The sequence below is a fragment of the Nothoprocta perdicaria genome, unplaced genomic scaffold (genome assembly GCF_003342845.1).
Source record: "Nothoprocta perdicaria isolate Ctin4 unplaced genomic scaffold, notPer1 scaffold_238, whole genome shotgun sequence".
Lineage (NCBI taxonomy): Eukaryota > Metazoa > Chordata > Aves > Tinamiformes > Tinamidae > Nothoprocta > Nothoprocta perdicaria.
The window spans coordinates 525258-539038 of record NW_020455464.1 but is presented as its reverse complement, the minus strand read 5'-3'; the positions used below and the strand labels follow the sequence as shown (position 1 = coordinate 539038).

The following is a 13781-nucleotide window of genomic DNA, read 5'->3' as shown; positions in this document are numbered from 1 at the left end:
GCGTGCGGGAGCCCCATGGCGGGGCGGCGCGCCTAGCCTAGCCCGGGCGGCGCGGACATGGAGGCGGCGCAGCCCGCGGGCGCCGCCGAGCACCCGCCGCCGCTCGCGGCGGACGGAGCCGGGTCTGGGTCCGGGAGCGGCGGCTGCCCCCGGGAGCGGAGCCTGAGCGCGGAGCTGCAGCAGGGCCGCCGCATCCTCCGCGAGTTCCTGCAGGAGAAGCACCGGCCCCTCACGGCGCCCTTCATGAAGCCGCTGCCAGAGCCCCTCGGCGGCGAAGGAGGAGCCGCTCAGCCCCTCGAGCAGCCGCCTGCCGGGATGTGGCTGCTGAAGATGGAGGAGAAGTTCTCCAGCGGGCAGTACACGGGGATAACGGATTTCGTGGCTGACTTCCGCCTGATGCTGGAGACTTGTTACCGGCTGCACGGTGTGGATCACTGGCTCTCCAAGCAGGCGCAGAAGCTGGAGATGATGCTGGAGCAGAAGCTGGCACTGCTGTCCCGGTAGGTGTTGCAGGTGCTCAAGTGGCACCGGCAGGTACTTTGTGTGTGTCAGGAAGACAGAAGGTGCACCTGCGTTTTGTGCACCTGTTGAGGGTTTTGCAGCATGTTACTTTTGAGAATCATTCCAGTCCTATTTTAAATCTAGGTTCTTTTAGAGGTGTCAAACTGAAAACAACGAAATGCAAAGCACTGTATTCTGCTTCCTCGCTACGGATTTTTTTTTCTAGTGGAAGCGCAGGCTTTTGAAGGTTGGCAGGCAGCCGTGGAGTTCATCTGCCCCAACACCACTCCCAGGCATGGTCCGCGGCAGCAGGCTGTGCAGGACCAGACCGAGTGAGCTTCTGAGTAGGAAGGTGGCTCTGCAGCCTCACTGGGCACCCTGTTCCAGGGTTCTTCCACTCTTGGTAAAGAAGTTGTGGGATGTTGTTTGTTTGCTTTACTTATTTTTGTTGTTCTTCTTTTTTTTTTTTTATTATGTTTAGACAGAACTTCCTACATTTTTTCTTTTCTGCTGACTGCCTGTAATTCCCTTTAATTAGGCACCAGTGAGAAGTCTGGCACTGCCACCTTTACAGCCTCCCATCAGCTATTTATGCACGCTGATAAGATCACCCTTGAACCGTCCCTTCTACAGCCTAAGCAATCCCAGTCCTTTCAACTCCCTTCCTATGAGAGCTACTCCAATCCCTGAATTAAACTCATGGCTCTTTGTGTGTTTCGCTGCTATTCATAGTTCCCTTATACCAACGAGTCCAGAATTGGACACACAGATTTATTTATGAAAATATGGCAGCACTTTTTTTTTGGTGGGGGGGGGGTGGAAAGAAAGATGGTGGATTTAACTCCTGTTATTTTACACAGGCAGAAGTGATAAAACTGCATAACTCGTGTGGACTTTCTCTAAAGTTGGGCTCCTATGTTAGAAGTAGCTAACATTTTATGTGATTAGTCTGCAAAGTTTTCGATGCTGGTAGTGTAAGAATAAAATCTCCAGGCAAAAGAATCTGTTTTGACGCTGCTATTCAATGTCTGAATAGTTTAAGATAATGATAAAACGGAAGATAACCCCCGTCACTTGTTTGTTTTTTTAAATGGCAAAAATAGAAAGTGTGATATATTTAAGTGTATGTCCCTGTCAAGAACTGTTTTTTTCAGCCAAAGCAGCTGGAGCAGGGAAGACTCTCAGGTGTTACTGCAGGAAGTCTTGTTTAGGTCACAACAGAAATATTACTTTCTCTGGAGTTTAGCATTAGCTTGGTTTAGTTGTGTTCAAAACCATGGAAGCTTTTTACAGTGAAAGGTCCACCAATACGTTTGAACTTACTGTTGCATATAAATATGTCTGGTGAGTAGCATGTATCCATCTAAAGCTGTATGTGTTCCTCAGTCTCACACTTGGAAGTGACACAGAATGGTATTGCAGACTGGCAAGAAGAAACTTGTCTGTGTAGAGGGAATGCTCGAGCAGAGAGTTGCCGAACTTGGCTGAATAAGCTCCTGTGAGCTTTTTTCTGTGTTACTGTGTCAACACTGTGCCTCTGAAGCATGTTCTGTGTAAGAATGCATTTAGGTCAGCCTGGAATCCAAGCTGAATCCAAGGTAGGATGAGTATTGCTACCTTTCTTCAGTACATTTTTTTTATTTTTTTTGTTAAAGAGGGAGAGAGAATTCCTTTGGTTAGAATAGCTAACCAAACACGTCTTAGAAGGCTAATACCAATTTTATATCTCTGTGTTGTCTACTGCCAACTAATCTTTCCTAGACACAAGTATAAAGGTTGAGTGATTGTCTGTGCAYGAACTGATTATGTTTTGAATATGCATTCCGATTGAAAACTGTGTAGAGGTATTGCACCAAAGCATTAGTTTGCTGTGACTGCAGCATCTAAAAAGGACTGGCCTGAGGAGTATGCACCCCTTTGTTGCGGTGCTGCATCATTTTTTTTGTTAACTGTTGTTTTCACGGTGATTGGTAGGCTTCAGAATAGCTGTTCAGGGTTTTGGACAACTAGTACACAGTACTAGTGTAGTATTCTGCTTGTTTTGCTCTGAAATGTTTGTTAGAAATGGAAGGAACTCTGAGGCAGCAGGTGAGATTTAGTGGAGTAGATGAAAGCAATAATAACGAACAAATGTTGAATTTGGAATGACATAGGGGTGTTCATGCCTTTTTATAATTTTATATGAGACTTCATAGAAAATGAAGCCAATCTGTGTACTGTGGTGTTAAGCATGAATGTGTATTAACAGAGAAAAAAACAGTTGCTCTTAGTCTTTTTCTGCACACAGATAATCTTTGTTTGAATAAGCAGGAAATATTAAACAGGCTAGAAATTAAGATTTTTAAATGGTTTGCATGTRTTATCTTAATAGAAGTTTCTAAAAACTGTTTTCATGGAAGGGACTATAGAATCTGAAGGTTTCAAAGTTCTTTCACAAATTTTAGAGGGAGAGCAGACGTTCAATGTTTAACACTAGTTTTGTTAGTATGCTRTTTGTGTTTTAGGTCAACTTATTTTGATCCAGCTCTGGTATGTTTGTAGGGACCAAGTATTAGCATTTTGAGTACAGTAAGTGGTTTGCTGGAATGTACCTTTCAGTTCAGTTATATTCAAAAAGAGTTTTGTTGCAGAAGTCAAAGACTGCTCAGAGATGTGAACCAAGGTTTTTCGCTAATGTGAACATGCAGAAGGTGAAATGGGTGTGATGTTATCCACAGTGTGTTATCTTTGTGCTGTTATTGGACAAAGTCAAGCGGATCTTTGTGGAAGAAAGTACAGGTTCCTTGGGAGAAATACAGGAACGTTGTCAGGCAATGCAGGAATGGTATAAGGAAAGCTAAGGCACGCTTGGAACTAAATCTGGCAAGGGATGTTAAGAATAACAGGAAGAACTTCTTCAAATATATTAACAACAAAAGGAAGGTCAGGGAGAATGTGYGTCCAGTAGTGAATGGGGTGGGTACCTGGTTACGACAAACATAGAGAAAGCAGAGCTGCTGAACGCTGCCTTTGCTTCGGTGTTTGTGAGGGGCAGCCCTCTAGAATCCGGGCCCTAGGGACACARGAAGWGAGCCAGAGAGAGGAAGGCTTGCCTCTGGGTAGAGGAAGAGTGGGTCAGAGAGCACCTAAGGAAACTSRACACCCRCAAATCCATGGGCCCTGACAGATGCACCCCAGAGTGTTGTGGGAACTGGCGGATGTCCTAGCTGAGCCGTTCACCATCGTCTTCGGAAGGTCCTGGAGAACGGGGGAGGTGCTGGAGGACTGGGAGAAAGCCAACGTCACTCTGGTCTTCAAAAAGGGCAAGAAGGAGGACCCGAGTAACTACAGGCCGGTGAGCCTCACCTCCATCCCCRGRAAAGTGATGGAACTTTTGGATGGAAGTGATGAAAGCCGCATCCTGGCTGCTGTCTCCAGACATGTGGAGGAGAAGAAGGTGCTCAGGAGTAGCCAGCATGGATTCACCAAGGGGAAATCATGCTCAACTAACCTGATCGCCTTCTGTGAAGGAGTGACTAGCTGGATAGATGAGGGCAGAGCAGTGGATGTCGTCTATCTGGACTTGAGCAAGGCTTTTGACACTGTCCCTCACAGCATCCTCCTGGGCAAGCTCCAAAGGTGTGGGATAGATGAGTGGAGGCGGAGGTGGATTAGGAATTGGCTCVATGGCAGGGTGCAGAGAGTGGTAGTGACACGGAGTCCAGTTGGAGGCCTGTACTTAGCGGTGTCCCCCGGGGGGTTGGTCCTTGGTACGGTCCTGTTCAACTTATTCATTAACGACCTGGATGAAGGACTGGAGTGCTCCCTCAGCAAGTTTGCTGATGATGCCAAACTGGGTGGAGTAGCTGATAGCCCTGAGGGCTGTGCTGCCATCCAGAGGCACGTGGACAGACTGGAGGACTGGGCGGTGAGAAACCTCATGAGGTTCAACAGGGGCAAGTGCAGGGTCCTGCACTTGGGGAGGARTAACCCTGGACACCAGTACAGATTAGGGGTGGACCTGCTGGAGAGCAGCCCCGCAGAGAGGGACCTGGGTATCATGGTGGACGACAAGTTGACCATGAGACAGCAGTGTGCCCTGGTGGCCAAGAAGGCCAACGGGATCCTGGGGTGCATTAAGAAGAGCGTCTCCAGCAGGTCGAGGGAAGTGATTGTCCCCCTCTGCACAGCCCTGGTGAGGCCACATCTGGAGACTGTGTCCAGTTCTGGGCTCSCCAGGACAAGAGGGATGTGGAGCTGCTGGAGAGAGTCCAGGGCAGGACTACGAGGATGATCAGGGCCCTGGAACATCTGCCCTGTGAGCAAAGGCTGAGGGAGCTGGGCCTGTTCAGCCTGGAGAAGAGGAGGCTGAGGGGGGACCTGATCAGCGTGTATAAACACCTCAAGGGAGGCAGTGAGGAGGAGGGGGCGGCCTCTTTTCAGTGGTGGGCAGCCCTGTGCCACGTGCTCTAGGTGACCCTGTATGTGCAGGGCGGGTTGGACTAGATAACTTCTAAGGTCCCTTCCAACCTTAAGCGTTCTATGATTCTGTGAGGCAATTGATTTGTGCAAAGACTTGTGTGTCAAAATTCAATGAGAGTCACATATTGAAGGAGCAGTATAGCCTGAAAACTTAYAGTATGTAGCAAGTAAGACTGTTTTAATCCCTCCTCCCTTCCGCTAAAAAGTCAGTGACCTATAGTCTTTTGAACCTAAATCAGAAAAACATTTCATAATCTTAAAAAGAGTGCATGCTTATAATGGCCTTCTGTAACCTGCAGTTACTGAAAAATAAATATTTGTGTTTGTTTGACTGGGAATGATGGAATCAGTCTTTTTTGCCATTACTATGACTACTTTAAGGCATTGGTTTTGAGGTAGTTTGACAAACAGATCAGTAACAATTAGTGCTTTTAAAGAGAGAGACTGTGTCCCTGAGAGAGAAGAAAGCAAATTTGTGGTGAAGTTATTTTTGTAGCATCAAAAATCAAATACAGTCCTCCAGGGAAAATATAGTAGCATGATTACATCATTTTATGCATATTAGGAAGGCTTCAAAGACCAATGGCCATATCAAGGAACTGGACTTTTTGCTGCATTAGCCGATAACAATTATCCAAACTACAAACTCTTTCAGCTCTTCTTATGTAAGTTATTACCTCTGTGCTACRCTTGCTTATTTATTATTTATTCATAATGTGTAATGGGAGCAGTTACTTACAGGAAGTTATAGTTTTTTATATTAAAATTGTAAAGATATTAACTTTTTTTTTGTATTTTCTTTTTTAAATAAAGGATTGTCATGATAGTTGTATGTGAAACAGTTAGCGTCCTCCTTTGCTGTGATTCAGAACTGTCAATGCAGCTGCTGTTTTGCTTGGTAGTAAAAAGCAGTAAAATTGCATATATTGCTTTTTCTAAAACTTTGCTAACAGCTTTAAGATCTTAAGGGTCTTCTACAGTGGTATAAGCAAAATTGCTTCATCTTGTCCTAAAGTGGAGTAAGTTCACCAAACTCGGGCAATGTCTCCCGGTTGAGGTCTGTAACATTTTAGTCCGGTGCAACTGCTCTAGCAGGTAAACTGCACAACTATAGTTCACTGCATGGTAGTGTGTGTGTCTGTGTGAATATAAATATATATGCATATATATATATATATAAAAAATGGTTGCATTTGTGTAAAAAGCGATCAAAAGCAAATATAAGTCTGTTTAAAATGTTTTACTGTAATTTCTTGTGCATAAGGGTTCTTGAACTCTTCATTGTAAGAAATCTTTTTCAGATGAAAGTATTTATTAACCAGGATATGTTATTAGTTGAGCCTATTTAAAATTTTATTTGGACTGTTGCTTAATAATGATTTTTGGGGTTGTTTGTTTGTTTTTAGTGTAGTTCTTCTCTAAACCRTGATACAGAGTAAATGTAAGCTTTATGCAGTAGTTCAATATCACTTTGCTGAAAAACAGTTCAGACAAGAAAAATTGTATCTGAGGTGTTAAAATTGTACTCCTTAAAACAACAAAATAACTCTTCCTTCTTTGCTTTAGGAACTCAGACTTTGTCTTTTTTTGTCAATTGAATTGTGAAAATATGCTGCACATCAGAAATACTTAAAGTTGTACCTAGCATGTCTGGTGTGTTAGGTGTTGGCATTATCCTAAAACAATTTTGTCTGCCATTGTGCCTCCTCACTCAGCAGCAAATGAGAATCTAATCTTGGTATTAATAAAGCCTCAGTGAGTAGGAGAGGGATGGGATTAATCTTGACACATGTACTAATTGCAGTCTAAAAGTTGGAGGAACYTCTCTGCCTTATTTGTAACTTTGGAATTTCTGGTCCATCACACATGTTTGTATCTCCCAAAATACAATTGGTTGGAAGAGTTACCACAACAAGCTTCTCTGCAGGTGATGACTAATTTTAATAYTGTAATGTTCTTTCTCTGTTTTGTAAGCTTAGTTCTATTTATAATATAGAAGACTTTTGTGTCCGTATCCTTATACAGAAATTCCATTTGTAAGACCAAATTCTTTCTCTTAGTGTCATCAGTAAAAGCACAAGCACATCCAAATGTAGCATTATTTTACTAAATACACTATTGAAATTAGATGTTTGAATTAATTTCAAATACAAATATTATTTCATGGATTAAAATGATATATTCAGCCCTGAATTTATCTGCTGTATTGTTATGCCTTAATTCTCTGTTGGAATTTGAGAGGCTTACTGCATTTCTACAATTTATGAACTATTGAATAATTCTGTGTAATGCTAAAATACTACTTGAAGGTTTTTCAGATTTAGAATTGGAAAAAAATATTCATGATTTACCAAAGAAGCTTCTGATTTAACATTTYAGTCTGTAAGAAACAGATTAAAATTTATTTGTGCTAAAACAAGTTTATATCAGAGCCATCATCTTATGAGTCTTTTCATGTCAAGGAAATTATGAAACTTTCAAAGCTTGTGTCCTTTAGAAASCAATATAAGTGAAGTCCTTTCTTGTTTATTTATTTTAGTGAAGGAGAAAAAATAAGTTGAATTTATATTGTACTTCTCGCATATCCTGAAAACATGAATACGCAAGTTACTGTGTGCTGGCTGAGTCTACAATAATTTTGTAGGTGCATCCTTTTACATACAGCAAATGAAAAATAATCTTGAATATCTGTTGAGGTAAATTCAGATGTTTGGTTCTCYCTAACACACAGGGACACAGTTGACAGGTAAGCAGAAATTTATCCACTTGTCTGTCTCTTAAGAATTGCAAGTAACAGTTTTAAGAGGTAGTTTCATGATTAAGTTCTATTAAAGTTCACAGCTACTGAAAAACATTTACTGAAAATTGATTAGACATATTAAAAATATTCAGCAAGAATAATTTTTTGAGCTAGATAAGGGAGTTATATTGGTTGGGGTAAGAATTTCATTGGGTGGGATCACCCTTTATAGGTAGTATGCCACCCAACATTTGAGGTGGTTTCAGCAGGTCATGAGACCTCAACATAAGTAGTTAATCAAAAAATACTATTACTATTTAAATGTGAGYCTAGTGTTTCAAAGTCAGAATGAATTGACTGTATTCCATTATGAGGTATGAGACCCTGGAGGATGAAAGKCAATCAATTTACAGAGAAGGCAAGGATCTCACTTCAGCAAATATATTGCCAGGGTCAGAAAGGCCAGTCCGCCTGCATTGTGACTAGCTGCAGAAGGTTTTGTTGTTGTTGTTGTTAAATATAACTTTTTTTTTTTTTTCTTACGGATGATTCCACAATAAAGGGGAACAGTGGCTCCAATATGTGGAAGGGACCCTTGTCTAAGGGAAGTCTGCTGCCTTCTTGGGGCCTGGGTTAAGGAGGTTACATCCCAGCCTTGTTGAACCCTCAAACTGTTACCTGTTGGTGGACTTACATGTGGGAGGAGAGGAAGTGGCAACATGTAGCCCAAAGGCAATCAAAGAGACTTCAGGGAATGGAAACAGGTGGTCAGAACTCAGGTGTAGAAGCCATCTCCTCCTTTCTCCCTGGTGCTGACAGCAATATGGAAAGAAGCAGGAGGATGCAGTCCTCTTGTGCTTCCATGGCTGGTGTCACTGCCACAACTTCAGGCAACAGAACCCCTTACATGGCAGCAGACACACTGGCATCAGGTGGGCTTCATCTTTCCTAAAGGGAAAAGACGGTCCTTGGCCATGAGCCATCAGGGCTCATCAAAGGRGCTTGAAACTCAATTCGGGCAGGAAGGAGGGTATCAGCAGGGAAGCAGGGGGTAACGTGAGGGATGGCCTGTCRTGCCGCTCGCAGCAGCCTAACTCCAGAGGCAGCAAAGGATGCCCTGAGCCTGGAGAGGGAAAACTGCAAAACAGGAGACCTACTGAAGGCCACATGGAGCAGTTATTGCTGCCCCAGCTGGGCAACACCGTAGTAGGTGTTTCCTACAGGTCTCCTGACCAGGAAGTGGATGAAGCTTTTACARGCAGCTGCAAGAAGCCTCATGATCACAGGCCCAGGTCCTTGTGGGGGATATTGACCATCCTGTTGTCTATTGGGATAATCATACAGCCATGAACAGACAATTCAGGAGGTTCCTGCAGAACATTGCAGATAACTTCTTGATGCAGACGGTTGACGAGTCAACAAGGGGAGGGGTGCTGCTAGACCTGATACTAACAAACAGGGATGGTCTAGTGGGAAATGGGTTGGTGGCAGTCTTGGCTGCAGTGACTGMGTGATGTTGGAATTCACAATCCTGAGAAGAGGAAGCTGGGTGATATACTTATTGACTTTATTGGACTTCTAGAGAGCCAACTTTGACCTCTTCTGGGAGCTCCTTGGAGGAATCCACAGGCCAGGGTCCAAGAAGGAAAAGGGGGTCCAGGAGAGTTGGCTAATATTCAGGTACCACTTTCTCCAAGCTCAGAATCAGTGCATTACTGCAAGAAAGACCTCAAGCAAGGCAGGCAGGAGACCTGTGTGGATGGACAAGGTGTTGTTGGGAAAACTTAAAGAGAAAAAGAGAGCATGCACAATGTCAGACTGCATGAGAACAATAGAGGAACATTGTCCAAGAATATAGGGATGCAATGCGGAAGGCCAAAGCCYGTTTGAAATTAGRCTTAGCAAGAGATGTCAGGAACAAAAGTGAGTGAGTGTCAGGAGCAAACTGAACAGCAAGAGGAAGACTAGGGAAAATGTGGRYCTGCTGCCAAACGAGGAGGATGCCTTGGTGACAGAGTTCCTGAATGCTGCTTTTGCTTCGGTCTTTGCTGCTGAGGCTTTCCCCCAGTTTTCCCCATGAAGTACAGGGCCCAGAGACAAGAGAACGAACCAGGAGAGAGGGCGACCTTTCTCTGGTAAAGGAGGATTGGATTAGGGATTATTTTGGCAAACCGTATACTCCTAAATCTGTGGGTCCAGATGGGATGCACCTCAGAGTGCTGAGGGATCTGGTGGGGGTTGTTGCTCAGCTGCTCTCCATCTTCTTGGTTATGGAGAATGGAGGAGGTGCTGAAGGAGTAGAAGAAACCAATGTCACTGCAGTCTTCAAAAATGGCAAGAGCAGGAGCCAGGAAACTATAGGCCAGTCCACCTCACCTCCGTCCCTGAAAAGGGGATGCAGCAGCTCATCCTAGAGAGCATCTCTYGGCATATGAACAGAAAGAAGGTGATCAGGAGTAGTTAGCACGAGGGGAGGTCTAGATTGAGGCCTGTGGCCAGTGGTATCCCCCGGGAGTCAGTGCCGGGCCAGGTGCTGTTCAGCTTGTTCATCAGCTTGGACAAGGGCACAGAGTCGCCCTGAGCAAGTTTGCAGATGATCTCRAGCTGGGTGAAGTGGCCGACACTCTGGAGGACTCTGCTGCCATTCACAGGGACCTGGACAGGCGGGAGAGTTGAGCAGAGAGGAACCTCCTGAAGATCAGGAGGACAAGTGCAGGGTCCTGCCCCTGGGCAGGAATAACCCCAGSCMCCAGSACAGATTAGRGGCTGACCTGCTGGAGAGCAGCTCCACAGAGAGGGACCTGGGAGTCCTGGTTGACACCAAGTTGCCCATGAGGCAGCAGTGCCCTCATGGCCAAGAAGGCCAATGGGCTCCTGGCTGCATCAGGAGGATGTTGGCAGCAGCGGGAGGGAGGGAGCGGATCCTTTCCCTCTGCTCCGCTCTGGAGAGGCCAAACCTGGAGCATTGGGGGCAGTTCTGGGYTCCCCAGGACAAGAGGGACGTGGAGCTTCTAGAGAGGGTCCAGTGGAGAGCGACAAAGATGATTAAGGGACTGGAGTAACTATCATATGAGAAAGGGCTAACCAAGCTGGGACCTTTAGCCTCGAGGAGATTGAAAGGGAATCTTCTCAACATGTACAAATATGTGAGGGAAAGATATCAAGAGGATGCAGCCAGACACTGGTGGTGACTAGCAACAGCACAAGGAGTGATGGGTGTAAGTTGCAACACAGGCAAGTTCCATCTCCATGTGAGGAGGAACTTCTTYCCTGTGAGGGTGCCAGAGCCCAGGCACAGGCTKCCCAGGGAGGCTGTGGAGTCTCCTGCTCTGGGGATCTTCCCAACCTGCCTGGATGCCGCCCTGTGCCCCGTGCTCTGGGTGTCCCTGCTGGAGCAGGGAGTTAGACTAGATGATCAGTAGAGGCCCCTTCCAACCTCAGCCACTCTGTGATTTTGTGAAATAATAGTAAAAAGTAGCACTTTGCTTCCTTTCTGACTGTCCCCTTCCCAAGCTCCTGTCTGCATCACAGGTATAATTGTACAGTATTTATCTGTTCAGTATGACTGTTACTTTGCAAACGTCTGAATGCATTTGGTATTTGTACTTGTCTGCTATTCAGTACAGTGTCACACTTGTTTGATGACAACTCTTCAAGTTCCGTATTCCTACTTACTTTCTTTCCCTATTCCTCTGCCACAGAAACACTTTTTTTCTGAGTGCAGTGGTAGGCTTTTCAATTTCCTTCTTTAGGAAACAAAAAATCTGTAATGAAATGTTTATGAAGGGTCTAAAGTAAGTAATCTGGCAAGAATCATAGGGCGTAAATGCAGGAATATGAATAGATTGCAGATATCCAAGTATATTCGTCTTTCTTAATTGTGTCCATTCTCTTCCTTCCGTGCTGTTGGAGAGCTTTCTCAGAACATGAGGCAGAGGCTGTAAAGAAGAATCTCATTCCTTACCCAGATCAATTTCATTCCGAGACCTTTATTCTACATATTCCCATTTTACCTTCTGATGAAGGCATAGTCTTTTTATGCCTGAATTTTTAGAGCACTTCAAAAACTTTGGAATTTAGCCTCTAATGTTTTTGACAGCTAGATGGGGCAGCTTTATTATGTACAACTTAAAAGTTGGGTTTTTTTTTTTACTGGATTTCTACAGACAGAGTAGAATCTATAGAAAGAAAAGGAAGAGGAAAAGCTTACTCAGTCTTGAATATTAGTTTGAAAGCATAGGAGCACTTAATTTTAATTTTACTGACTTTTTACGGAAATAGCATGTTTCCCAAAAAGCTGGCTAAAGCATACTCATGAAAAAAGGTGACACTTCATCATGAAGCAGAAACCAGAAATGAACAAAACCTTTATGAAAAGACASTTTAAGAGTGCTCTAGGATCCTGTTTTGTGTTGTTTACATTATAAAATTTTGAATAATGGTATTCTCCACACAGCTTAGTAAATTCTGTAACATGGTTCCAGTTCAGTTGATAAACCTGGGAATCTTACTTTCATAAACTGAGTTGTCATAAAATACATTTTTTTTTTCAAATAGTAATCAACCTTTGTATTTGGTCTTAATTTTCCTGCAGCAGTGGCTTGCACCAAGCTTTACAATGTTTAGAAGTAGACTTCTGTTAAAATGGATGATACCTTTTTGTTTCTCTCCCTCCTCTTCTTCYTTCTGCCCATCACTTGGGAGATGTTGGAAGCATTTCTCAAGAAAACTGCAGAATTGGTTTCTGTAACATGGAGAAAGAGGTCTTTCTGTCTAGAAGTTTTAAAGAAATTTAATGTAAAATCCTTAAAACTTCATTCTGCTCCYGAAGAGAACTGTCTTGTTTTCAAGACCCAAGAAATGTATATACTTTTTGGATGATATTATCTTAAGTATTTTCTGGTGGCTTGTTTTTCTGTTGGCTTAGCTTGGTTAATGAAACCTGCCTTGCAGCCAAGCTATCCTGAGAGTTAATGTAAGATAATAGGGGAGTGGGAGGAAGACAGTACTTTAACTCTTTAGCTGCTCCAGTTCCTTTTTTTTTTTTTTTTTTTTTAAACAGTCACTAACCATAGGATATTTCTTTTGTCTTCCAGTGTTATTCTTTGTGAGCTATATTTTTTACTACTTAGAAACATACCATGAGTTCACATGGAAGGCATTTCCTTATCTTTTGGCCCTTGGAGCAATAAGAACTTGTGATAAAGCCCTGGCTACTAAAGTAGCTGGCACGCTCCTTAATATTCACAGTGTAGCAAGTTGATCACATGTGCTCAGGCTACCAAAGTGGTCTTTTTKTGTGTGTGTGTGGGTCAGTGAAAACCTTGTGCTTTCCTGATAAAATACTCTGTAGTTGCCTTTCTATCTGTAGTAAAAACAACAGAAGAGTGGAATGAGACTGATCAGGCGTTCAGTGTGGAAGAATGTCAGATGTGCTTTTACTTATTTTTTTTTTGTGATTAAATAACATCAATTAAGTGTATTGCTATTCAAATCAAGTGTTTCAAATATCACAAAACAATTCCAAATTAACTCTATTGTTAAATAATTCAGAGGTTCTCCATATGATTGCTTTAAAGAGGACACACTTTTGTATAAACATAATGAAAAGAACTATGTACCTTAAATTTGTATTTGTGCTCTTTTTTGAAAATTAGCTAAAGTGATATCTTTATTTTAATTGCTTTGAAAAGAAGGTAGTGAAGAAGTCTTTCAGATTTATAGAAATTATTTTGTCTATGTTATATGGTAGTGCTTGCAAAAGACTTTGAAATATAGTATTGTGAGATGTTTAGTTCACTGGTAAAAATTGTTTTAGCACTTCCAGTCACTGGTTGTTCATTCTGTCTGCCATACCATGTATTTAGCTGCTCTCTCAGTTGTAACAAGGAAACTTTGTGTAATTGTTATGTAATTTCTATTTTTTTTAAAGGAAGGTGGAGGCTGGTTTGTGGTGGATTGATCTGGATTTCACAGTAGAAGGTGTAACAGGATGGGGCCATAGGAGAAGTTGGCCAGGGATCATACATTAAGCTAGCCAACAAAAAACTGCTAGGTTACTATACTGAGACATAGTGAT

At 43.1% G+C, this 13781-nt stretch overlaps 1 protein-coding gene across 1 annotated transcript in view; it reads left to right on the top strand.

The window, feature by feature from the left end:
- Positions 1–57: 57 nt before the first annotated feature.
- The window catches only part of KIAA2026 (KIAA2026 ortholog), a 56512-nt gene continuing 42788 nt past the window's right edge, over positions 58–13781 (top strand). The window contains exon 1 of the mRNA XM_026039712.1: positions 58–500. Within this exon, the coding sequence (XP_025895497.1) occupies positions 58–500 (443 nt within the window). The remainder of the gene's footprint in view (positions 501–13781) is intronic.